The following is a 27,810-nucleotide window of genomic DNA, read 5'->3' as shown; positions in this document are numbered from 1 at the left end:
AGTGTACCAGACTTCCAACAAAGTGGGCTATACACCATGTGCTCTAATAGTTCAGATCTCAGACATTGTGCCCAACGAACAATAGTTTTATTTTACTAAATCATTAGACAATTTTCTACAATAATCTTTCACCACCATTCTGTTTGTCTCATTTTGACACCATGATATACAGTGAATCATTAAGACTTTGTTTAAAAAGGGCTGCAGGGAAAAGCCTGGGAACTGCAGGCCAGTGAGCCTCACATCTGTGCTGGGTAAATTGTTGGAAGGTATTTTGAGAGACAGGATCTACAGGCATTTAGAGACACAAGGACTGATTAGGGACAGTCAGCATGGCTTTGTGAGTGGAAAATCATGTCTCATAAATTTGATTGAGTTATTTGAAGGGGTAACCAAGAAGGTAGATGAGGGCAGTGCAGTGGATGTTGTCTGCATGGACTTTAGCAAGGCCTTTGACAAGGTACCGCATGGTAGGTTGTTGCAGAAGGTTAAATCTCACGGGATCCAGGGTGAGGTATCTAAATGGATACAAAATTGGCTTCTTGACAGAAGTCATGATGTGGAGATGCCGGCGTTGGACTGGGGTGAACACAGTAAGAAGTCTCACAACACCAGGTTAAAGTCCAACAGGCTTATTTGGTAGCAAATACCATAAGCTTTCGGAGCACTGCTCCTTCGTCAGATGGAGTGGAAATCTGCTCTCAAACAGTGCAAACAGACAGAATCAAGTTGCAGAATACTGATTAGAATGCGAATCCTACAGCCAGCCAGGTCTTAAATGTACAGACAATGTGGGTGGAGGGAGCATTCAACACAGGTTAAAGAGATGTGTATTGTCTCCAGACAGAACAGCTAGTGAAATTCTGCAAGTCCAGGAGGCAAGCTGTGGGGGTTACTGATAATGTGACATAAATCCAACATCCCGGTTTATTGGATTTATGTCACATTATCAGTAACCCCCACAGCTTGCCTCCTGGACTTGCAGAATTTCACTCGCTGTTCTGTCTGGAGACAATACACATCTCTTTAACCTGTGTTTAATGTTCCCTCCACCCACATTGTCTGTACATTTAAGACCTGGCTGGCTGTAGGATTCGCATTCTCATCAGTATTCTGCAACTTGATTCTGTCTGTTTGCACTGTTTGAGAGCAGATTTCCACTCCATCTGACGAAGGAGCAGTGCTCCGAAAGCTTAGGGTATTTGCTACCAAATAAACCTGTTGGACTTTAACCTGGTGTTGTGAGACTTCTTACTGTGTTCTTGACAGAAGCCAGAGGGTGGTTGTAGAGAATTGTTTTTCAAACTGGAGGCCTGTGATCAGCAGTGTGCCTCAGGGATCAGTGCTAGGTCCACTGTTATTTGTCATTTATATTAATTAGATGATTTAGATGAGAATATAGGAGGCATGGTTAGTAAGTTTGCAGATGACACTAAGATTGTGGCATAGTGGACAGTGAAGAAAGTTATCTCCAATTGCAACAGGATCTTGATCAACTGGGCCAGTGGGCTGACGAATGGCAGATGGAGTTTAATTTAGACAAATGCGAGGTGATGCATTTTGGTAGATTGAACCAGGGCAGGACTTACTCAGTTAATGGTAGAGCATTGGGGAGAGTTACAGAACAAAAGAGATCCAGGGGTACATGTTCATAACTCCTTGAAAGTGGAGTCACAGGTGGACAGAGTGGCGAAGAAGGCATTCGGCATGCTTGGTTTCATCGGTCAGAACATTGAATACAGGAGTTGGAATGTCTTGTTGAAGTTGTACAAGACATTGGTAAGGCCACACTTGGAATACTGTGTGCAATTCTGGTCACCCTATTATAGAAAGGATATTATTAAACTAGAAAGAGTGCAGAAAAGATTTACTAGGCTGCTACCGGGACTTGATGGATTGAGTTATAAGGAGAGGCTGGATAAACTGGGACTTTTTTCTCTGGAGTGTAGGAGGCTGAGGGGTCATCTTAAAGAGGTCTATAAAATAATGAGGGGCATAGATCAGCTAGATAGTCAATATCTTTTCCAAAAGGTAGGGAAGTCTAAAACTAGAGGGCATAGGTTTAAGATGAAAGGGGAGAGATACAAAAGTGTCCAGAGGGGCAATTCTTTCACACAGAGGGTGGTGAGTGTCTGGAACAAGCTGCCAGAGGTAGTAGTAGAGGCGGGGACAATTTTGTCTTTTAAAAAGCATTTAGATAGTTACATGGGTACGATGGATATAGAGGGATATGGGCCAAATGCGAGCAATTGGGATTAGCTTAGGGGTTTTAAAAAAAAGGGCGGCATGGACAAGTTGGGCCAAAGGGCCTGTTTCCATGCTGTAAACCTAAAAAATGACATTGGGGAAAACATTCCATCCTATCAATGTTTTACAAATATGTTGATGACACTATCTTATCTATTGTGTTCATACATAAGTTCACAATTGCATGGAGATTACTATGTCTCTGTGGGAGGATTTCATTCAGTTATCAGCTCTTTAATAACATCACTCCAACAAAGCCTGTAGAACTATGCCCAGTACCTTTAAGATTATGGAGAAGATGTAATGAGAAAAACAAACATTAGTATATTTTCTAATGCATGGAAACATTAACTACAATGAATGGAAAACCACTAGAATAAGACATTAGAAACAGGAAGAGCAAAGAGGTTGTACAGGATCCTCTTCCATACTACAACCATGAAAAACAATTGCTTTTTGCTAAATTTTACTCATAACCTAATGTTGGAACTTCAAATTCAACTTGCCAATATATGGTATTAGTTTGCATATTCATTCATTTTACAACTCAAGCTCCTGTGTAAGCAAGTTTCCCATTGCAAGGTGAACACTTCCTGTGAATGGTATCCTGTTAATGATGTCGAGGTCTACCAGTTTACAGTTACGGAATAATTCACTTTTTTTTTACATGGGATTTTTACAGTGTTTTAGGGATAAATTTCTGATTTCGCTGGCACTTGGAATGTAAAAATTGTACAACTGCAGTTTAATATTGTGTATGCCTGGACATTTTAATCCCTTTCAGGATTTATTTTTCCTTGCAACTCAAAAAGCTGCCAACACTGCAAGATTGAAGATCGCTAGGTATTCATGCTGATTCTTTATAAAAAATCCAAACAGAAAATGCTGGATGTATTCAACAAATCAGGCAGCATATGTAGAGTCTGAAACAGAGTTAAGGGCCTAGATTTTTAATTGTGACTGAGGCTGGGAATAGGCTTCCCAGAGGGTTCATCTGAGAGCAGTGGTGGTGGTGGGAAGATTAGGCGCTTTACTTCCCATTTGACCACCTCTGTGTTTTGTGAGGCTGCTGGACCATTGGGCTGTTGCCTGCCCAATTCTGCAAAGCAGAGGCAGGCCCTACCATGGCTGTCGTCCATCTTTGCTGCTCATGCTTTGAAGGCATCTCCTACCTCTTAGTAATGCTGGGTGTCACAAATTGAATACCAGACCCACCTCCAACTCAATTAGGGCAGTTACATTCCACGATAGTGTCATGTGAGCAATGCAGTTGTGGCATGGGGTTGGGACCCAGAAATTATCTGATCATAAGTTTCCCAAACCCTATTTAAAAATCAAGCCCTTCATCAGAATTGGACAATGTTAGGAAGTGTAACAGGTTTTAATTAGAGGCAAAGACAGCATGAAGAGGAAAAAGATCAAAGGGGAAGGTCTATGTTAGGTGGGAGGCAGGAGAGATTAAAGCTGATAATAGGATAATAAAAGATGCAAAAGATGGATGTAGCGAGCTGTAAATGACAAAAGAATGATTACCAGCAACAACTGCTATCCAAAAAATGGAAGTAATGGTTACATCTGAAATTGATGAATTCAGGCACCTTACAACCTTCTGAACACAGCAAGAATGGAAAGATAAGGCACTGTTCTTCAAACTTCCATTGAGATTCATTAGAACGCTGTAAAAAGGTAAAGTTGCTATAGACACAGATGACCATAGGCTCTCCCTCAAAAGGAGAGCTGATTGGTGATGATTTAACCCAAGGATCACCACACCTCAGGCGAGGGGCAAGGTTGAGAAAGTGGGGCCTTCATGAATAATCTCAAGCTGGTACAGGAATGGAACCCACGCTCTGTTGGTGTCACTCTGCATCACTAACCAGCTGCCCAGCCAACTGAGGTAAACTGAGTGGAGGTATTATGCAAAATAATGTGTTTCATCTCACTGACAATGAGGTAGACTGCCTCATAAGTAGCCACAGAATGCTAAACTGAAAGAAATACAAGTAAATCAATTTTCAAATGGGGGAAATGTTTGAGGCCCAGATAGTGGGAGGGAAGAGGTAAAAGGGTAGATGTTGTATCTCCTGTGCTGCATTTCCTATGTTTGCACGTGAAGGTACCATAAGATATACAAGTGTGGATTAGGATGTCGTAGACAGAACTGTCCTTTTGAAATTCTGAATGTAGTGGGGAGGAGTAGATGTGTTTGGCTGTGGCATCACACGGAAGGTGGCAGGAATAGTGGAGGATGATCCACTGCATGTGCAGACTGGTCTACAGGAGGTGAGGACAATGTGAACTTGGTCATGGTTTTGGAAAGGAGGGGAAGGTGTGTGAGAACATAAGTGCAGAAGATGGAATGAATATGCTCAAGAATTCCATGAACCACAGTGCATGGGAACCATCCCTGGAGGAAATGGAAGACATATCAGAAGAATAGTTTAGAAGTTGACATTGTTGGAACAGATGCAATAAGGACAAAGAAACTGGGAATAGAAAACAATGTGGGAAGAAGTGTAATCTGTGGGGTCAGCGGACTTTTCTCTTAATTTTAATTTGAGATGTGAGCATTGTAGGCAATGTCCATCTCTATTGTCTATTATTACTATTATTGTGCATCTCTAACAGCTCTCGAGAAGGTGAGCCACCTTCATGCAGTCCATGGTGTAGATAGTGTTTTTATACGACTGTGTCATTTCAGAGGGCAGTTAGTGTGAATCTGGAGTCACATGTAAGCCAGACCAGGTAAAGACAGCATAATTCCTCCACTGAGGGACATTTATATGTCCCTCAGTGGAGGAATTATGCTGTCTTTACCTGGTCTGGCTTACATGTGACTCCAGATTCACACTAACTGCCCTCTGAAATGACACAGTCGTATAAAAACACTATCTACACCAGTCGTATTTATATGTCAACTGTTCTCTTCCTGTTGGGGAGCACTTCAGCGGTCACGGGCATTCGGCCTCTGATATTCGGGTAAGCGTTCTCCAAGGCGGTCTTCGCGACACACGACAGCACAGAGTCGCTGAGCAGAAACTGATAGCCAAGTTCCGCACACACAAGGACGGCCTCAACCGGGATATTGGGTTCATGTCACAATATTTGTAACTCCCACAGTTGCGTGGACCTGCAGAGTTTCACTGGCTGTCTTGTCTGGAGACAATACACATCTTTTTAGCCTGTCTTGATGCTCTCTCCACTCCCATTGTTTTGTTTCTTAAAGACTGGATTAGTTGTAAGTATTCGCATTCCAACCATTATTCATGTAAATTGAGTCTGTGTCTTTATAAATTCTGTTTGTGAACAGAATTCCCACTCACCTGAAGAAGGGGCTGAGAGCCTCGAAAGCTTGTGTGGCTTTTGCTACCAAATAAACCTGTTGGACTTTAACCTGGTGTTGTTAAACTTCTTACTGTGTTTACCCCAGTCCAACGCCGGCATCTCCACATCAGGACATTTATAAGACAGGTGGGTTTTTACTCCCAACAATCATTATTCATGGGACTAATAATGTATTCCAGATTTATTGCTTAATTGAATTTAAACTTCCCATGATAGGATTTGAACTCGTGTCCGTAGAGCATTAGTCACTAGCAGTGACATTATCAGTATGCTACCATATCCCTTGGAATACAGCAGATATTGCTCAATGGCCTATCCCGAGTAATGGAAATAGAGAAGTCAAAGAGGGAAGGGAAGAATTGGAGATGGAACATGTAAAAGCAGGGGAGGGTAGAAATTAAAAGCATAAATGATTAAATTTTCCAGTCTGGTGCAAGAGTAGGAAGTAGGAATCAATATAATTATCAAAAGATACATTTGAAAAAGTGCATTTGTTTGGCTAAACAGTAATATTTAGCTCTCCTTTAATTACATAAGGAGTAGAAAAGGCAAGGAGAACGTAACAACAAGGAGGAGCTAGAAAAGGGAATTGGAACAATGATCAGCATGAGTCATCACCAAACAACAGGAGCCAAGTGAGATGTCCAAATTAACTAAGATTATTGTTAGAATTGACTGTACATGAAAGCTTCGCACTTATGTTCCAAAATTAATTGATGGAAGTGGCAAGGTGGGAACAATAGTCAAAATTCTTTGAGGATGAGGAATAATATTGGTGGTAGCAACAGAATGAGAATCTCCAGTAAAATCTTCAATGAACACTAAAGATTTCTGTTCTTACTCCTGATCCATCCCCTGGAATGATTCTGGCATCAAATGCAAAATTCTTCAATTCAATGTGGTGCTTGTATAATGAAAAAGGCGAACATAAGACCCTAGAAATGTGGCCATGCAGGACTTGTTTTTCAACCTCTGAAAAGTAGCTTAAGCCCAAAATATGGCAGGTAAGAGGTTCAAACTCATTGTGAGTTGGTAAAGACCGAAAAAAGGTCAGTGTGCAGTACCCGAGACCTGAAAATCCCTTTACCCATTTGTCTGAAGTCACAATGAAAATCCTGGAGCAGCGATAGGCAACCTAGTCTAGTGAATGGGTTGCATGAGTGGCTCTCCTTTATCACAGTGGGCCGCAAGATTGACATCGGGCTTGTCCACTAAGCATGACCCCCATGATTAAAATTAAGTACATTTACGACACGCTGAATATTTCATGATGAGTTATAGAAAGTGCTAAATCATTTATATATTAATAGAACTGTCATTAACTTCAAATGGTGAAAACAAAATAAATATTTACACTTTGAATGGAGAGGTAGCGCACAGCTCTCACAATCAATGTTATGTGCGATCAGCATGCACCTCACTTCACTTGCCCTTGCTTTACATGCGTATCACTTCAGTCATACTGGTAGGAAGAAAACCTGCATAGACAAAAATCAGCAGAATGTGGCAACTCTCCGTGTGGGCAACAGTCAATAAAATTGGCCTCAAATGGGCCACATGAGGCTCCCAGGCCATAGGTTGCCCATCACTGTCCTGGAGCCAGCTGAACTTAGGAGGCAGCAGCATTACTAAAGGCGCGACACAAAACCCAGATTTATTTTGCAGGTAATTGTCAAGATGTGTTTGAGTTTCTAATGATTTATGCCAAACTTGTAATTTAACTTACGTGTTAGAAGCTGTGATTTCTGTGCTGGTGTTCTTCAAATTCATGTTAAGATTCTGTCCTATGAATGAGTTTGCATTATTGTGTTATGCCTGACATGACAGCTGTGAAGATAGCCCCATAATTTGCTTTGGTGGAGACTCGTAAAAGTAACTAGACACAGAAATGACAACTAGGGAAGATTGGGAGAAGAGCACTGGTATTTAGCTACACATGGCGCAAAACAGCCTGGCCGGGGCTAGAAATTCCCACTCTGTGGTAGGAGATGGCCAAGTAAATGACGTCAGCAGCTATCAAGAGTCTTTGGGCATAGTCATGTTGGAACATAGTGTTAAATTCTAATCACATTCAGAAACAAGCAGTAAAACCATTTTTTGTTGAAAAGGTAAAGAACAAAGATGTTTCTTGACAAAAAAATATTTTTTTTCTTAGGACTGAAAGCACCAAAATAGCAGTGCAGAAGTTAGCAGCACCTGGTGTTTATGACTTCCGAATTACATTCTGATGTAAATTCCCTTTAAATTTACATAGCTGTACACATTCTGATATAGTCATTGAGCAAACTTGGTGTGCTCTACAGTAAATTCTCACTTAAAGTGTGGTGCCAGTCCTGAAAATCATGACTTTAAGTGAAGGTTCCCATAGGAATTAATGTTAAAACAGTAGCAAGGTTCTGTGGGACTTTATCAGAAAAAAATATTAAAACATTATACACTGTTAAGATGAAATATTTTATATTGCTAAATTCCTATGCTGATAAATGATAAATTAAAATAACAGAAAAATATAACTTTCTACTTACAGTACCTCCTGCTCACCACCAATCCTGCTTCTTGGACCTCCTGATCCTTTTGGTCACAGCAGACCCTCCTCTTCACCGAGCCTCCAAGTTATGGCCTTGCCCCCACCCCGACCTGTTGTGGCTTCTCCTCTCCCCACTCTGAGTGAGGGCTCAGGAAAGAGCAGTAAAGCAGGAGCATGTGAAAATAAACATGGACGACTGTAGCAGCCCCAGCTCGGCACTTTGGTAACATTGGGACTCACATTTCCACATCTTTGGAGCTCTTGCTTCAGATCAGATCTAAATTTTCAACAGGAACACAGGTCCAGAAAAGAGAAACGGCAAGAGAGTGATTTAGGGAGTGGAGGTTTGGCATTAGAGTGGAGAAACTTGCAGAGTTGGAAAGGGGGAAAGTCCAGAACTGAAAAGGTCAAGGATGAGAAGCTGCAACCTCAGAGGTCGGGGACAGGATGGGGATGGAGTCCGTAACTCTGAGATTGGGAAGAGACCATACCTTGGGGGGTTGTGAAGTGGGGAGAAGCCACAACTCGGAGGTTGAGGAGTGGGGAGAGACGCCAACTCTTGAGCTCAGGGAGTGGACAGAGGTCAAGCAGCAGGGATATTTTTAGGTCCCACTCACCTCCATTTTCAGCACCAGTAGGGGTTAAAGACTCTATTTCCAGATCGTTACTCCAGCCCTCTAGATAACTAGTCACTAACACAATCACTATGCCATGGCAACTGATAGGGCCAATCAGTATGTGGTACTTTGCATGGGTGAGGATCCAGGTTTCAGAGTACTAGATTAGCTGAGATGTTTGAAGATTGAAGGCATTAATGTTCATCCAGTAGACAGAAAAGAGGAAGCATTGCTTTTCAGTAATCTCAGCCAGAAAGTGTACATCTCCAAATATTTGAAGAGGATCAAAGTAGGCTCACAATTTAAGACTGACCATTTGGCATACCCATATTTCAGGTTTTGGAGAGAAAAGAAGAAAATATTCCAGGCAGCTTGAATCAAGCATAAATGTTGGCAATGAATAGCTGAATCTATGCTGTGTATTATATGTAATTCTGTTTCCGCGCTGTGTATTCTATGTACAGCAGTACTATCACTCCCAGTCCAGATTACTGTGAGCGTCCAATGTGACCACAACTCTCCTTTCACATTGGGTGTAAATGTTGTCAATTTTGCAACGTACGTACTTGCAGCTTGAATTCAAAATCATTTTTGCAGATGTACAAAAGATCACTTCAACAGATCTCTTTCTATTGTGAAGACATAGGCCTGGCTCATTTACTATTTACTGTTTATATCTTTCAACACTTACCAAATGGCAACAGAAAAAGAACACTTTTTTTGCTTTTGCGTTGCATTTTGAGTTTGTATTGCACTGCACTCTAATAAAATAAATAAAACCTTCATAATTGATTTTAAAGTTATGCGGGCTAACATTGGGGATCTCAACCATAGCACAGTTTAAACTTTGTCCTGAAGTTTTAGTAATCCGTGCTGAATTTCAATTATAAAGGTAATTCTGCCAAGTTGAACAGAGAGTCCGTTTTAGCAATGGACTCCTGAACAAACACCACCAAACAAATACAAACTGCAAATACCGAACATACACGCCAGAAGTGGTAGTCTAGGAAAAATAAACTGACAATGGTCACAAAACTACAAGTGAGTTACATCACCCACAACACTTGTGCTTTACTTTCTATAAAACATCAGCTCCCAAGTGCATCTTAATTTTACAATCCTTGCAGTATAACATCAGCATGTTCATATTTTTAGTGTATAATTCTTCTTGAGCTTACTGAAGATTCTGGCTGTGATTCAATGTATATTTTGACCCCCCCCCCCCCCCCCCCCATACGTAAGGAACTGAAGAGAGCCACCAAAGACAAGTGCTGAATTCTTTTGGCCTCAGAAGCACACAATCGCTACCAAACCTGCAGCTGGCCATACATCCTGACACCGTTTTCAAATCTCAATCTGATTTCATCAGATGCTCAAGTAAGCTTCCTTGCCGCTTGTGAATGAGGTCAGGTATTCCTCCACCTTGCCTCTCATAAGGGGCGGCTTGTCAGCCAGCACACTCTACCACTCTGCTGCCCACCCAATGATCAACATAGACCTCTTGGACCCAATTGTAACTCTGCTTAAGTTACTGGGTTTTGGATGGGTTAAAATTGAGGGACGGCAGGGCTCCACATCAATGTGATGCACACCCATGCCGACAGATAAATAGCCTGTTGTCACTCACCCTCCAGCTTCACACACCACGAATGACAATTTGCTGAGAAAACATTGCTTAAAATTTATATGTTGCCAACAAGGAAGCCAGCCGACCACAAGTCTGTACTTGAAAAATAATCTCATCTTCCCCCACTAGCTGTCAATCTCAGTTGATGATGGAATAGATAAATCGGGGGATGCAGAACACATACATTAAAAAGAAACAAAAAAATCCACAAAAATATTTTTTCAATTCTGAGGAAGGGCCATCGGCCTGTCTGTCTCTAAACAGATGTTGTCTGATCCTGAGCATTTGCAGCATTTTTTGTTTAGATTGTACAATGTTCGACTCGAATGTAGCAAGATTCGTCCGTCAAGTAATTCGAAATATTGCAAAAGTGCGCAGAGGACATGCGAGTTACTCATGGGACACGATCACAAACCTCAAGTACGTGACCCGAAGGTCAATACTAATTGAGGATTGATGCCCTCTGATTACTTAAATAGTTTGCTGTAACACATAAACATATCAAAGCTGCACACACAACTTCCTTACGAGAGCTCGGCATTAAGCACCGTCGTTCCCTGACACAAGTCAATACTTCACTGTACCAAGGTGCGAAAAAGTGATTGCAGTACAGTATTTATAAAGTGGAAACACTTAATTGCCCTTCTTTTCACCCGTCTCACAAAAAACTTACGTTTCTTTCAAAAAAGTGCGCTTACAGGTAACGACGATTGCCCAAAGTGCGGTAAGCGACTTTAAAAGTAGACTATAGCAGTCTCCAAAGCCGGACACAAGATTGTTCCGTCCTAGCTCTGCTCTACAGTCGTACTGAAAGAGAACACCAGCAATTCCTGCAAGAATATAAAGTGAGTCCGGACACGTGTCCTGTCTCTTGTCCAGGCAAGAGGCGGTGCACCCTCCCCAACACCCATACTGCCAGTCATCGCAAACACTTATCATATTTCCCCAGTCAAAACTTGTTACCAAAATTGATGTGACCTTGCTTCTCAAATAGACTTCATGTTGCCATGGGCTAAAATATTTTGTTGAAGTTTTGTGAATTATTTTCAAAAATTTAAATTATTGATCCAGCTGTGCTTTTTTTCTTGCCACTAATTGAAAAACAACCTTGAATAAACACACTGAATAAAATTAAATTCCTTTTGTACTGCATTGGATTTCCAGGTTTTTATTGGTATATTGAGATCACATTTCACAATGCTGTGAATGCTGAGGCCAAATGCTCTCTCTCACGTTATGCACAGATAGCGCAACTGTCAGCTGTGGCTTCCTTGGTGGTACTCTTTTCTGAGTCAAAAGGTTGTAGCTTCAAGTCTCACTCCAGGACTTGAACACAAAAAAAATCTTGGTTGATGCTCCAAAGCTAATACGAGGGAGTGCAGCACCGTCGGAGGTGCGGCACGGTGGTACAATGGTTAGCACTGCCTCTTCACAGCGCCAGGGACCCAGGTTTGATTCCCAATTTGGGTCACTGTCTGTGTGGAGTTTGCACGTTCTCCCCATGTCCGCATGGGTTTCCTATGGGTGCTTCAGTTTCCGAAAGACTTGGTTAGGCGCATTGACCATGCTAAATTCTCCCTCAGTGTACCTGAACAGGGGCCAGAGTGTGGCGACTAGGTGATTTTCACAGTAACTTAATTGCAGTGTCAATATAAGCCTACTTGTGACAATAATAAATAAACTTTAAAACTTAAACTTAGGTACTGTCTCTCAGATGAGGCCTGAAGCCCAGTCTAGCACTCCTTCTATGAAGAACAGAGAATTTATAAAAGCAAAATACAAAGAACAAAGAACAAAGAACAATACAGCACAGGAACAGGCCCTTCGGCCCTCCAAGCCCGCGCCGCTCCCCGGTCTAGGATTGAATCCTGAATCCAGGATCCCCGCCCAATTTTCCAGCCTATCTACATACCAATATCCTATCCACCGAGCTGTCCCTCACAGCTACTCACAGCTACACTGCAGATATTGGTAATCTGAAATAAGGTGGAATTTTACTTTTCTGTTGCAGCAGGGACAGGGCTGTAAAATATGACGAACCATTCAAAAGTCAATTGACTTCAGTGGGACTGGAAAATCTCGCAGGTGTAAAATCCCACCCTCAGAAACAGGAAGTCCTAGACCTATTCAACAAGCCTAGCAGAAACAAAGTTAACATTTTGAGTCCAATAAGACTCTTCTTCAGAACTCAAGAAGAAGGAGATTGAGAGCTGCTGCAGCAGGAAATTTACCCCTGGTGTTCCACTCGATATTTATATTCAAAACATTGGCTGGAATTTCCCAGCCCCTGTGCGATTGGTTTTCCTACAGTGGTGGTGGCTTGCAATTGGCCGCCAGTGGGATCCTCCAATCCCAACAAAGTCAAAGGCTCTCCCATTCTGCTGCTGGGGAACCGACGGCAGGGGTCAACTTTAATGGGACCAGAAGATCTTGCTGGCGCGAACTCTGATGAGGAAGTGATGGAAGGGCTTGAAATTGAGCCAGAACTGAGATATACTAGATACCAGCATTGCAAAGAAATTTCTACTAGGCTGCTAAAGGCTAGCGGTTGGCAGTGGAATTCAGGTTCGTTTGAGAACACGGAATCTTTAAAATTTAAGAGGGATTTTATTTTATCTTTAAAGCAGTCTCCTTACAAAGGGAGAATGGAAATATTTTTCTCCGAGGTCATCCAGAATTCATGCCCCAAACTCCCCTCCTGACAAATCTGGTAACCCCACAACAGCATCAATGAACCATAAGATGATAGCAAAATACTGTAGATGCTGGAATCTGAAATAAGAACAGAAAAGGCTAGAAAATCTCAGCAGGTCTGACAGCATCTATGGAGAGAGAATAGAGCCAACACTTTGAAGAGTAATCCAGACTCGAAACATTGGCTCTATTCTTTCTTCACAGATGCTGTCAGACCTGCTGAGATTTTCCAGCATTTTCTGTTTGAGCATCAATGAGCCAATCTGTGAGGAATGCAAAGCAAAGTATCTCCCATGATCTTAGTCTGCTGTATCAGCTGTGGAAGTTTGTGTCAAGTGCATTCTGACACTCGTCCCCTTCCTCATCATCCCAGTGATTTTCAGTTGGTTTTAACTTCTGCTTTTGCTTGTTTGATATTGGCTGATCACAACAACATTAATTGCTTATTGGCAGGATTTGAAGCAACTTACTGTGGATCTGCCAGAATGGTCAAAAAGGAGTTAAAAATGCTTTCAGTTTGAGTAACAATGGTGAGTGCCATTTGTTACCCATTCCTAGTTGCTCCGAGATCAACAAGAATCAAGCATCAGATGTAGACCAAACTTGGAAGATGTGACAGTTTTCGTTTTCTGAGAAACACCAGTAAATAGCTTGGTTTTAATGCCAAACTGGCAACCTTTACTCAGTTTTTTTACAGTGCAATTTTGGAATGCTCCTAAAATTGACTAAAAATAATGTGGAATATGCCTCATTAAGAAGAAAGAGTGTGTCCTGCTTGGGTATGAAATGTACATATATAGAGTTAAACTGTTTGTCAGGGATGCATCAACAATTTGGGATTTAGAATAACAACAAACACTGGCCAGGTTCTGGAAGTGGAAATAGATGATCTGAGTGATGGTGTGGATGTGTGGTTAGAGATTCATCTTAGAGTTAAACATAACACAGTTTGTTCAGCCCCCAAAAAATTTCAGGGAGAGGAATGAACTTGCTGGCTAGGGGTTTCCTACTGTTTAATTGGAGATTTCTGCTAATCCAGTATGTGGTTAAAAAAAAATCACACATGGGATAGTAGCTTAAAGAGTGTACTGATTTGAATTGATTTGATTTAATTTATTATTGTTACATGTATTCACATACAATGAAAAGTATTGTTTCTTGCACGCTATACAGACAAAACAAACCGTTCATAGAGGAGGAAATGAGAGAGTGCAGAATGCAGTGTTACAATCATAGCTAGGGTGTGGAGAAAGATCAACTTAATGCAAGGTAAGTCCGTTCAAAAGTCTGACAGCAGCAGGGAAGAAGCTGTTCTTGAGTCGGTTGGTACGTGAACTCAGACTTATGTATCTTTTTCCTGATGGAAGAAGGTGGAAGAGAGAATGTCCGGGGTGCGTGGGGTCCTTAATTATGCTGGCTGCTTTGCCGAGGTAGCGGGAAGTGTAGACAGAGTCAATGGATGGGAGGCTGGTTTGCATGATGGATAGGGCTACATTCACGACCCTTTGTAGTTTCTTGCGCTCTTGGGCAGAACAGGAACCATACTAAGCTGTGAGACAACCAGTATGAATGCTGTCTATGGTGCATCTGTAAAAATTGGTGAGAATCGTAGCTGATATGCCAAATGTCCTTAGTCTTCTGAGAAAGTAGAAGTGTTGGTGGGCTTTCTTAACTATAGTGTCGGCATGGGGGGACCAGGACAGGTTGTTGATGATCTGGACACCTAAAAACTTGAAGGTCTCGACCCTTTCTACTTCGTCCCCATTGATGTTCTCCTTTACACTTCCTGAAGTCGATGACAATCTCCTTCATTTTTTTAACATTGAAGGAGAGATTATTGTTGCCGCACCAGTTCACCAGATTCTCTATCTCATTCCTGTACTTTGTCTCATCATTGTTTGAGATCCGACCCACTACGGTGGTGTCGTCAGCAAACTTGAAAATTGAATTGGACGGGAATTTGGCCACACAGTCATAGGTGTATAAGGAGTATAGTAGGGGACTGAGAACACAGCCTTGTGGGGCACCAGTGTTGAGGATGATCATGGCAGCAGAGGTGTTGTTGCCTATCTTTACTGATTGTGGTCTGTGAGTTAAGAAGTTCAGGATCCAGTCGCAGAGGGAGGAAGCTATATTACATTTGAGGAATCTATATTACATTTTTGTAATTCTAACCCTTTTGTCAACAGAACAGAAATTGATCTGCATGAATAAGTTCACACGTTAAAACAGTATATGTCTTTCTAATGAATAGTCCAATGAACCTGAGAGTGAAAGAATGTAGAATCATGGAATTATATAAGAACAAACATATGGTGCAGAAGGAGACCATTTGCCCCAGCATGTCCATGCTGGCTGCAAAAGCTGTCCAGTCTAATACCACTCTCCAGCCTTATTTGGACTGCTGTTTTATAGGTGCATGTATGTAGCACTCTGTTTGCTGTCGTGCTCTTGTGAATGAACATAAATTAGTATTTGCTTATTTGGAGGATTTGAAGTAACTTAATGGATCAGCTAGAATGATTAAAAAGGAGTTTTTAAAATAAAATATGCTTACGATTTGAGTAACAATAATAAGTGCTATTTGTTACCCATTAATAGTTACCCTGAGAGCATCAAGAATGGTCTTATGGTCTTATGGTCTTAATCGCATTTTTAAAAAAAAGTTTATTTATTAGTGTCACAAGTAGGCTTACATTAACACTGCAATGAAGTTACCGTGAAAATGCCCTAGCTGTAGAGTGATTAAAGTAATGAAAATAAAGCAAAGCCAACCTGCTTCTTGGTTCCTATATTACAGGAGAGCTAACTGATGGGACAGTAATGTCTTAGAGGGGGATGAAGCGCGGCGGGCGTTAGGACCCGGAGGAAGCAGATGCGCAGTGGCTGCTGGGTGGGCGAGTGGCTGAATGCAGAGGGAGAGATGGCAGCTGCAGCATCCATCCACTGACAGGAGCAGCCCGGAGACTGGCAGCGCACAGAAACACTGTCTCGGCAGCCAAATCCGCTCCCCTCAGCAACTGCATCGTTGGTAACTTGGGGTTTTTCCCAGGGAAGGGATGGAGTACATCAGGACCCCGAAGGTAAAAAATGAAGCAGATGCTGAGGATGCAGCTGGCATCACTGATGTTGTTTATTGTACATAATGTTGTCGTTTGTTGTTCTGACCTTGTCACTTGTCAGCCATCGGATTGGGACAGCTTGTTTCCTTTAAAAATAAAAGGCATAATTGCTTGATCTCACCCCGTTCGGTTGTAATGTACTCAGAACAACAACAGATTTAAAAAAAAAAAAATCTTGAAAAGGATAACGCTTTTCTCCTTCCAAATGTAGCCTTGTGGCGTTGTGGATACCTTCACAGGTCTCTTTAAAAAAAAATACTTTTGTTCAATTTCAAATTCCAAATGCTTGTTCCTTTCCATCATTGACTCACGAGGGAAAATTTGCTCGTTCAGTGTGAAGCTGTATGTGTTTGAGTGTGTGCCTCAGATTGACTGCAACAAGGCCAAGGGCACTTTTGGAGCCTTTTTTGGAAGAATGTTTGCTCGCTGGCAATGTTTGAAAAAACTACTGACATTATCATATCTGTAACAGCATCATCTGTTGGTAAGGTGTTAGAAGCAAGGGTAAAGTTTCTAATGATACTGGGTTGGGGATCAATTAAAATACATGATTAGCATTTACATCTACGATAATTATACTTTTCTGTCTATCTGAGCTGTTTTAATTAGTCAGATTAAGAGGAGCATGAGTGATTAGCACGGCTGCCTCACAGCGCCAGGGAACCAGGTTCAATTCCCGGGGGATTGTGCGGAGACTGCATATTCTCCCCATGCCTGCATAGGTTTCCTTCAGGTGCTCTGGTTTCCTCCCACAGTCTGAAGGACATGCTGGTTAGGTGCATTGGCCATGCTAAATTCTCCCTCAGTGTACCCAAATAGGTGCTAGAGTGTGGTGACGAGAGGATTTTCACAGTAACTTCTTGCAGCGTTAATTAAAGCCTACTTGTGACAATAAATCTGTGGATGGTTTCTTTAGTGAGGGGGATGCATGACAGAGGTGGTTACACGTGAGGTGCATAGCGGGCTGGAGTGCTCATGCATGTGGAGCTGCCAGTGATTTGTGGCAGCTGCAGTGGAGGGATGTTGATGGAGAAAAAACTGGAAGGTAAGGTGAACTCAACAACAAAGTTTGTCTGGCTGGGGTTATTGGTTCTGTGAAGGATGGAATGGGAATGATGAGGATGGAATGGGATGGAGTTTGCATGAGAGGGATGACATGGGATATGAGAAGGCTGGATGAGATGATGGAATTGGCCAAGTGTGGCAAATTGACAAGAATAATTATTTGAAACAAATTATTTGAAGGCTATTCTTTGTGCTGAAAATGAAGATTCACTACATTTGAATGGAAAAATTTTTGAGAAGTTGTCAGGTAACTAAAAGAATACCGTGGGGCGGCACGGTAGCACAGTGGTTAGCACTGCTGCTTCACAGCTCCAGGGTCCCGGGTTCGATTCCCGGCTTGGGTCACTGTCTGTGTGGAGTTTGCACATTCTCCTCGTGTCTGCGTGGGTTTCCTCCGGGTGCTCCGGTTTCCTCCCACAGTCCAAAGATGTGCGGGTTAGGTTGATTGGCCAGGTTAAAAATTGCCCCTTAGAGTCCTGGGATGTGTAGGTTAGAGGGATTAGTGGGTAAATATGTGGGGGTAGGGCCTGGGTGGGATTGTGGTCGGTGCAGACTCGATGGGCCGAATGGCCTCCTTCTGCACTGTAGGGTTTCTATGATTCTAATACACCAGCATTAATTCTGTAGGTGAAGAAGATGATAGTATTCAATACTATACTCTCCTGAGTTTCTATATAGTTTAACTCCAATGGTCATGTCACCGCACAAACTTAGACTTAAGAAAGGAGCAGTTGTAATGTTGCTACAAAATTTGAATCCTATTGTCATGGAACAAATTGCTCATCTGGAACCTGTTCTCTTTGAAACACTTACACATCATAGAATCCCTACAGGGCAGAAGGAGGCCATTCAGCCGATCAAGTCTGCATCAACTCTCCGACAGCGAATCTTCCATAGGTCCTATTCCCATAACCCCACGTATTTATCCACTAATTCACATAACCTGCACATCTTTGGACAGTGGAGGAAACCCAGGCAGACACAGGGAGAACGTGCAAACTCCACACAGACAATCACCTAAGGCTGGAATTGAACCCGGGTCCTTGGTACTGTGCGGCAGCTAACCCACTGTGCTACCATGTCAGCCTGTGGTACTGTGTCGTTATAATTGTTGAAATTATTACAGGCAGATTTTAACAAATAGAGATCAATTTGTCAAATAATATTGAACCCATCAGATGTAAAGCTGCCCTTTCAACCTGGGAGAAAACAGTTCCCAGTGTTGTACCTGTTAATTCTCAGATACTTTCGACCAGTTAGCTTACTCTAAGGTTTTACCCCGGTGTCCTTATTTGCAAGATGGACAAAGGACAAATACAAGTAAAGGTTCAACAAGTTTATTAATAATAATAACTATTAACCCTTAAATTACCCACATAAAACAAGAGGATACCCCAGATTCAAGTATACTACCCGTAAAGATGGTTTGGTTGAACTGCAGGCTCGATTCTCTGAGTCCCTCTGGTCCATTGTCACGAAGATGAGTCTCGATGGCAGCTCCTTCCTTCCTTCCTTCGGTCAGTCTTCCAAATGGGCAAGGCCGTCTCCTTAGTCAAGTCTTCGCTCCTGTGTGTCTCAAAGTGTGTCCCTTTATCCCCCAGCCTGCTTGCCTTTCCAGAAACATCTCTGGCTTCCGGCCAATGAGGTTCCAGGAGGGGGTTCCAATACCCAGTGGGTTTCTTGATGTCTGCCTGACAGGACACCAGGGTCCGCCCCCAGGTGTCCCATCGCGATGCTGTTGCTCACGTATAACTTGTTATCAGATAAGGTATCTACAGGAACTCTTGGTGACAGAAAGTCTGGCCCGATCTGGGCTTCTAACAATAGGCTGGTCCATTTCAATGAGGTGCAATGATCTCCTGCTAAGTATCAGTAACGACCTTTGATGGGTGGTTGATGGCTCAGGCGCAGACATGTTCATGTATTTGTACAATTGGCCTGCCTGAGGTTTGACTGTGTTTGATTTTAATATGCCCAATTCTTTAATTTAGGATATCCAATTTTATCAGCCTTAAAACTAGGCCCTGTTTATATCACCACACCAGTTGGGTTTTCATTGAATCCCTTCAGTGCAGAAGCATATGTGCGTTGAGACTGCACTGATTATCTGACAGTGGCCCGTAACCTCTGACCCGAATGCTGACTTAAGCCAATTATGCCCCACACATGCACATCGGGACAACAATTGAAAATCCCGGCGTATGCGCATGTGTGCTGAAAGAGCGCCAATTTGAGCCTCCGATTGCAGTTCGGAAAACTGCCGGTATGGAAATGCTGAGCTGCAATTGTGCCATAACTTCTGTCACTTGCTTTGATGATGGGTGAGTTTTTGCCCTTATTTGTTTGCACTCTTTTTTTTTGGTCTGGCTGCAGTGAGTAGAGGCAGCAGACATTCTTTGGGTGGGTTAATTTTGTTTTTAAATGTTTAAAAAAGATGTTTAACATTTTTATGTAACGCACAGAAAGTGAAAGAAGGATTTAAAAAAAAAAATTCTGACAACTTTGTCATGGCAATTAATTCCAGTAAAAAAGTGCGTTCATATATAACAAGGTGGATGTTAGTCTCTGGAATAAATTTCAGCTGAAGTCCATTTGGATTTTGCTATATACTTTAAGCAGTTTTTATCACAATTTTAAGAGTCTCCCTGATGCAACGTGGATCCTGATGCAACTAGTTCAAATGCTTGAGGAAAGAGTATTCCTGAAGATGACGTATGCAAGTCTTCTATAAGCTGATGTGCACTATCTCTTCCCCCCTTCCCTCCTCATTAACAATGGCAACATATTAAAAATGGCAAGACAGATGCACAGGCTGGAGCTCCTAGATAACATTGTGATCCAGGGGAAACACATCTACAGTAAGTGTTTGTGCTTCGAGGAACTTCAGCTCAGAGCCATTGAGCTGGAGGCTGTGCTGCAGATACTGTGATGCATCAGAGAGGGGGAAAGTATCCTGGATGCTTTGTACCAGGAGGCAGCTATACCACTTGGGATAGGGTCTTCTGATTTGGTCAGTAATGAGGGTTAGGAAGGTGTGATTGTGAGTGAGGCGGGTAAGGGGACCCAGAGACAGGAATGCAGGAGTGTCATCCTCTGCAATTGTCCAATAGGCTTGGGGTTCTCTCAGCTTGCGAGGATGAGAGTGGGGTTGCAGGGTGAATGAGAAAACTAACCATGGCACTATGGTACAGGAAACCATTCAAAGGCTGGGGGCGGGGGGGTGGCAGCCAGTGCAAATTGGCATAGGATACATAAAATTAGGGAGAGGAATATGTGACTCAAAGACTGGTGAGGGAGAAGTGGATTCTAGTTTGTGGGCACTGGCACCGGTACTTGGGAAAGTGGGGACTGTACCATTGAGCTCTGATAAAGGGTAATCTAGACTCGAAACGTTAGTTCTGTTCTCCCCACAGATGCTGTCAGACCTGCTGAGATTTTCCAGCATTTTCTGTTTTTGTTTCAGATTCCAGCATCCGCAATATTTTACTTTTATCTGTACCACTGGGACAGTCTACACCTGAACCATGCTGGGATCGTGAATTTGCGAACTGCATAACTAGAGAAGTAGAGAGGGTTTTAAACTAAATAGTGAAGGCAGCGGATCAAATGTGAACAGATGTGGTACATCAAATAGGAGTGATGAGGGAAGAGAGGAAAATAGTAACATGGGAAATGAGGGTCGGAGAGGGTCCCAAAGCTACACATCTTTGGACACTAAGGGGCAATTTGGCATTGCCAATCAACCTAACCTGCACATCTTTAGATGTGGTAATAAACTTTAAGGAAGTGCCCCCGGAAATTGTAGATCCTTAGGTGGTCATTTCAACATTCTTTGGATTTTGAACTGGTTCCAATAGATTGGAGGGTAACTAAAAGAGTAAGTAAAGTGAGTTTTTGTCCTCTGAAGAGTGAGAATGGGGAGTTAATAGTAGCTAATAAGGAAATGGCAGATGGAATAAACATATCATTTGTTTCTGTCTTCACCACAGAGAATACAAGAAACATTCAAATAATAGCTGTAAATCAGGAGGTGATGAGAAGAGAGGCACTTGGTGAAATTAAAATCACCACGGAGGAAATACTGAGCAAACTGATGGAGCTGCTTGCTGACAAGTGTCTGGGTCCTGATGGACTTCATCATAGGATTTTAGGAGGTGGCTAATAAGATCGTAGATGCATTGTTGTTTATTTTCCAGAATTCATTAGATTCTGGAAAGGTTTCATCAGACTGGAAAGTAGCAAATTTAACCTCTCTATTCAAGAAGGGATGGAGGCAGAAAACAGGAAATTATAAGCCAGTTAGCTTGACATCTGTCATGGAAAGGTGTTGGACTTGATCATTAAAGAGGTTATAACTGGGCACTTGGGCACGCTCAAGATAATTGGGAAGGATCAGCATGGTTTTATGAAAGGAATATCATGCTGAACCAATTTACTATTGTTCTTGGAAGGAATAGTGTGTGCTGTGGATAAAGGGGAGCCTGTGGATGTACTGTACTTGGATTTTGGGAAGCAGTAACATAATGACATTGTCACTGGACTAGTAATCCAGAAACCCAGCTCTGGTCCGACCTGGGTTTGAATTCCATTATGGCAGATGGTGAAATTTAAATTCAATAAAAGTATGGAATTAAAAGTCAAATGATGACTATGATACCATTGTCGATTGTCTTAAAAACCAATCTGGTTCATTAATGTCCTTTAGGGAAGGAAATCAGTCACCCTTGCCTGGTCTGGCCTATATGTGACTCCTGATGCACTCATTGTGGTTGACTCTTAAATACTCTCAGGGATAGATAATAAATGCTGGCCCATGAATGAACCTTAAAAAAGATGTCACATCAAAGGTTATTGCAAAAAAAAAATCTAATATAATAGGGTACATCATCATATAAGCCTCTACTAAAGATTGGCTGGCTGGTAAAAAAATTGAGAGTATGCATAAATGGGTCTTGTTCTGATTGGCAGGATGTGAGAAATGGAGCCCTGCAGGGGTCTGTACTGGGGCCTCATACATTTTACTTCAGTGACATTGATGAGTAGAGCGAAGGCATGGTAGCTAAATTTGCAGCTGAATCAAAGGTAGGAAGGAAAGTATGTTGTGAAGAAGACGTACAGAGTATGCAGATGGCTATAGATAGGTTGAGTGAGTGGGAAAAAATCTGGCAGATGGAGTATGATGTGGGAAAATGTGAAGTTGCTCACTTTGATAGGAAGACTAAAAAATATTACTTAAATGGAGAACAGCTGCAGAATGCTGTTGTGCAGAGGAATTTAGGCGTTCTCGTGTATGAGTCATAACCATGTGCAGCATGTAATCAAGAAGGCTAATGGAATGCTATCCTTTATTACGAGAGGAATTGAACCTAAAAGTAAAGGCGTTATGCTTCAGTTATACAGGTCATTGGTGAAACTGCATCTTGAACACTGTGTGCTGTTTTGGTCTCCTTACTTAAAGAAGGATGTAAATGCATTGGAGGTGGCTCAGAGGAGGTTTACTAGATTGATAGCTGGAATAAGCAGATTGTCTAATGAGGAAAGGTTGGAAAGGCTGGGCTTGTTCCCACTAGAAACTGAGGGGTTGTCCTTTTAGGACAGAGGTGAGAAGATTATTTTTTCTGAGGTTTGTGCAACTTTGGAACACTCTGCCTCAGAAGGTGGTGGAAGTCAGGCCATTAAATATTTTATAGTGGGGTAGATAGATTTTTGTTAAGCAAAGGAATCAAAGGTTATTGGGGGTAGATGGGGAAAGTGGAAATCAACCCAACCAGATCAGCTATAACCTTGAGCAGGCTCAAGGGGGCCAAATGGTCCTATTTCATATGTTTGTATGTTATTAGGCCTGTTTTGACACATGGATAGCATTATGTAGCTTTTTCCAGAGTGAGAAATTTCAATTCTTACAGTAACATAAAATCATGCCAAAGAATACCAGTGGTTATAGTGATATACTTAGAGCTGGGTCTCTATGTTCTTAAAATGCATAAACTTCAGGCAGATTTGACTAAGATGTTATTAAAATAAGAATTATTTTTCATTCATTCGTGCGACGTGGGCATCGCCAGCTGGGCCAGCATTTGTTGCCCATCCCGAATTACCCTCGAACTCGGTGACCATTTCAAAAGGCCTTTAAGAGTCAACCACATTGCTGTGGATCTGGAGTCACATGTAGGCCAGACAAGGTAAGGGTGGCAGATTTCCTTCCCTACAGGGCATTAGTGATCCAGGTGGGTTTTTATGACAATTACTGATAGTTTCATGTTCATAGTTTCACCATTACAGAGACCAGCATTATATTGCAGATTTATTAATTGGTGGAATTTGTACCATGCCCTAAGAGTATAGCCTGGGCCTCTGGAACAACAAGTCCACTGTGCCATCATCTCCCCCTTGTTGGATGAGGCAGTGGTGTTTGTTTGCGACATTTGTTATGACTCAGTAAACCAGATGGTCGTTTCCTTTGCCATTTTCATATATTTGGCTAATGTTTTGACAGTTTGGCCGTCATCAGACATCATCATGAATTTGGTCCACCTGTTAGTTGGATACTAGAGAGTGTATTATCTGAATAAATACAGCAGTAAGTCTTATAACTAGTGTATGTACTCCAGAGACAAAGAATCAAGAGAATTAACGTAGTTCTCATATGGTAGATTACAAATCAGCTATTCCATATAACCTTATGTGTTCAACAGTGCATTCTACATATAGTTACAAAAGTAGATTACTTCCATTCAGTGGGAACTTTTCTTTTAAAAATAATAATTCACAAGATATAATCATTGCTAGTAGGGGCAGTATTTATGCCATCTCTAGTTGGTTTTGAGAAGGTGGAGGTCAGCCCCTTTTTTGAACCACTGCAGTTCATATAGTGAAAATACTCCTATGACACTGTTAGGGGGCAGTTCAAGGAGCCAGTGATGATAAAGGAACAGTGATATATGTCCAAGTCATGATGATGTATGATGAATGGAATCAGGAAGTGGCGGTGTCCAATGTACCTGCAGCCGTTGTCCTAATAGGTGGTGGAGGTATGAGTTGTTGAAGAAGCCTCGGTGACTTGTTGCAGTGTATCCAATGGATAATGTACACTGAAGTCAAAGTGTGCTGGGTATGGACAGAGTGAATTGTCAAGGTCGTAGATGGGCTGCCTATCAACGGCTGCTTTGCCCTGGATGGTATTGAGTTGCTGGAGTGTCGTTGCATCTGCAGCCATCCAGGCAAGTGGATAACATTTTACCACAGTCTTGCCTTGTACCTTGTAGGTGGCAGAGGAACTTTGGGGAGTTGGAAGGTGAGCCATTGAGCACAGAAAAACATGTTTCTGACCTGCTCTAGTGGGAAGACTTGAGTTGTATTTCTGGTTAGTGGTGATCCTGAGATTGTTGAATCCCTTACATCAGTGATCGTTATTGCCATTGATTGTCAAGGTGAAATGGTTAGATTCTTGTTGGCAATGGTCATTGCTTGGCACCTGTGTCGTGCATGTTACTTACCATGCATTAGTTCAAACCTAGATGTTGTCTATGCCTTGCATGTGATGTGACCCATTGAAGTAACTTGCAAACGCTGAAAATAACTGCGCTGCTGTTCTTACCTCCCCAAGTGTGGGATGATGCATTGTGATACCCTAGTTATGAGTGACAGAGTGATTCAGTTAATTGGAGGTCTGATGTGTGTGCCACAAAACAGCCTCAGATTTACATTCACATTCATCTATTTCCACTCAGTGAGTTTCTTACTCCAGAAGTGTCAATGTGTAAGTACATTGAGCAGACTCTAAGGCCTAAACTTTTGTAAATCAGAGAACCTCTTCATCATATGAAAATGGCTGTGGGAACCTAGATTTGAAACCCTAGCACCTACCATTTTTGCCAGGGGGGAATGGGGACGGATTCCAAATTGTACCTCTGTAGTTAATGGAGGCAGCTACCCATATAAAACAGCAGCTTCCTCCAGTCATGTCAGATATTAAAAGTAGGCATGAATGTATGTAAAAAGTGCAAAAGGAAATCATTGGGACTGTTGGAAGAAGCTGTCAAGGTGTTTAATACTCCTAATCTTTAAATATTTGAGAAAAAAACAGTATACAGTGTTTAAAAAAAAAAGTAACATTGCTAAGACTCTTGGCAGTGTAGAGGATCAGAAGGACCTTGGGGTCCGGGTCCATAAGACTCTTTAATCGGCATCGCAGGTAGAGGAGGTGGTTAAGAAGGCGTATGGTGTGCTGGCCTTCATCAATTGAGGGATTGAGTTTAGGAGTCGGGAGATAATGATGCAGCTTTATAAGACCCTCGTCAGACCCCACTTGGAGTACTGTGCTCAGTTCTGATCGCCTCATTACAGGAGGGATGTGGAAATGATTGAAAGGTTGCAGAGAAGATTTACAAGGATGTTGCCTGGATTGGTTGGCATGCCTTATGAGGATAGGCTGAGAGAGCTCGGTCTTTTCTCCTTGGAGAGACGAAGGATGAGAGGTGACCTGATAGAGGTGTACAAGATGTTGAGAGGTATAGATCGGGTGGATTCTCGGAGGCTTTTTCCCAGGGCTGAAATGGCTGCTACGAGAGGACACAGGTTTAAGGTGAGATGTCAGGGGTAAGTTTTTCACTTGGAGGGTGGTGGGTGAGTGGAATCGGCTGCCGTCAGTGGTGGTGGAGGCAAACTCGATAGGGTCTTTTAAGAGACTTCTGGATGAGTACATGGGACTTAATAGGATTGAGGGTTATAGGTAAGCCTATATATAAGCCTAGGTAGGTAGGGACATGACCGGCGCAACTTGTGGGCCGAAGGGCCTGTTTGTGCTGTATTTTTTCTATGTTCTATTTCATTCTATCTCTTGATATTAGCTTGAGGATTATTGTTACTGAATTAGTGCTGCATGACTCATTTCATAATCTTCCACCATTGCAATGTGGTGCCTCTCAATTTACAGTTTGGTTGACAGCTCCAAGTGGTTATAGACTCTTTGAAGTGGAACTATGAATTCATATGCTGGTTGTTGTGAGGGATTAAAAGAAGTTAAATGTAGTTAATGGATTTTTATCAATGAGAGGTTTTTTTTTGAAGTAGCAATTTCTGTAATAGACACTTGTGATTTTAATTTCATCCCATCTCAGAATAGGTGCTGAGTACTGGGGAGTTGGCATGGTAGGAGTAAGGCAAAGAGTGGTGGTTGCTGGGCATCTGGCAGCCTCCGTATTCATTCTGCCACAGCTCCTATTTTCATTCACACCCCACTTCCCTTTCCAAGGCACTTACACTTGGTTTGTGGAGCCAGGAATTGTCCTGACTCTGTGGAATGAAAATTGAAGCCTAACTGGTTTCCTTTAGGGGTAGATAGAAAATTGGAGGCTGTACTGCCCCAACTGTTACATAGAACATAGAAACCCTACAGTGCAGAAGCAGGCCATTCGGCCCATCGAGTCTGCACCGACCACAATCCCACCCAGCCCCTACCCCCACACATTTACCCGCTAATCCCTCTAACCTACGCATCTCAGAATTCTAAGGGGCAATTTTTAACCTGGCCAATCAACCTAACCCACACATCTTTGGACTGTGGGAGGAAACCGGAGCACCCGGAGGAAACCCACGCAGACACGAGGAGAATGTGCAAACTCCACACAGACAGTGACCCGAGCCGGGAATCGAACCTGGGACCCTGGAGCTGTGAAGCAGCAGTGCTAACCACTGTGCTACCGTGCTACCGTGCTTTGGTCTAGTTTCCTCCATTAAATTTACTATAGAAATGCAAGTAGTGGTTATGATCATTCTTCTTGTGCATATCCAGAAATTGATAAGGTACCTTTTGTTGGAGGCTTGGGGAAAGGGATTTCAGCTGAGAAATCACATCTTAGTGAGACAAAAACAGAAGAAAGGTAAGTATATTGCACAAAAATAGCTGGTTGAGGTATAAAAGATAGGCCTCTACAGCAGTGGTGATCAAAATGACAAAAACACTTGAGACTCAGCTGGCTGTGACTACTTTAACCATTTGTTTGAATTGAAAAATGATTTATCTTTAATTAGATTTTTAAACCCTAATGTTTAAGTTTAGAGCAAGTACCAAAATTGTAAATAACATTTGAAATAACAATGACAATAATTTAATTCCAATGGTATTTCAATTACAGTATTATTACTTTTCAATGTATTTTACTGTATTATCTTTGTGTAAAGCAGTGGTAAATTCAGGGGAGTTTTACACTGTTCTCTGATGGCCATGAAAGTATGTTTTTTCAAAAATGTAAAAAATAGTGTAACTGTTCAGAAACCACTGCAAAGTCATATCAGCCAAAGCAAAACCTGCATTCACAAGAGTCATAAGTATAAGCCTCAACTTTCATTGAGAGACCTGTGAACCTGGAGCCAAAGGAGACATGAAAAGCAGATAAACAAAAGCTAACATTTCCCCCTACCCTGTCTTGAAGATGCTGTCTCATTCTGATGCACAATTACACTAATATTTCTTCATGTGAGAGTCTATAAGCGAGTGACAGATGTGGAAGATATGACATCTGATGCTGGCCTGGGTCACATGGTACCAATGAAGAGTGAAAACCT

The 27,810-nt window shown here is 42.1% G+C and overlaps 2 protein-coding genes across 4 annotated transcripts in view; one reads left to right on the top strand and one right to left on the bottom strand.

Moving 5' to 3' along the window:
• slc7a2 (solute carrier family 7 member 2) overlaps positions 1–11,168 on the bottom strand; it is a 134,278-nt gene extending 123,110 nt beyond the window's left edge. Inside the window, exon 1 of one of the 3 annotated variants that reach the window (XM_078217698.1) lies at positions 11,037–11,168. The gene's annotated coding sequence lies outside the window, so the exon portion shown is untranslated. Of the gene's footprint in view, positions 1–10,891; positions 10,910–11,036 lie in introns of those variants that run through there. The other 2 variants (XM_078217709.1, XM_078217726.1) reach the window with 2 other exon arrangements.
• Positions 11,169–15,941: 4,773 nt separating this feature from the next.
• LOC144496957 (phosphatidylinositol-3-phosphate phosphatase MTMR7-like) overlaps positions 15,942–27,810 on the top strand; it is an 89,280-nt gene continuing 77,411 nt past the window's right edge. The window contains exon 1 of the mRNA XM_078217600.1: positions 15,942–16,140. Within this exon, the coding sequence (XP_078073726.1) occupies positions 16,117–16,140 (24 nt within the window). The 5' untranslated portion in view covers positions 15,942–16,116. The remainder of the gene's footprint in view (positions 16,141–27,810) is intronic.

Source organism: Mustelus asterias, chromosome 1 (genome assembly GCF_964213995.1).
Source record: "Mustelus asterias chromosome 1, sMusAst1.hap1.1, whole genome shotgun sequence".
NCBI classification, from domain to species: Eukaryota; Metazoa; Chordata; class Chondrichthyes; order Carcharhiniformes; family Triakidae; genus Mustelus; species Mustelus asterias.
Note: the sequence above shows the minus strand (reverse complement) of the source record. Positions and strands in the feature narration are given on the sequence as shown.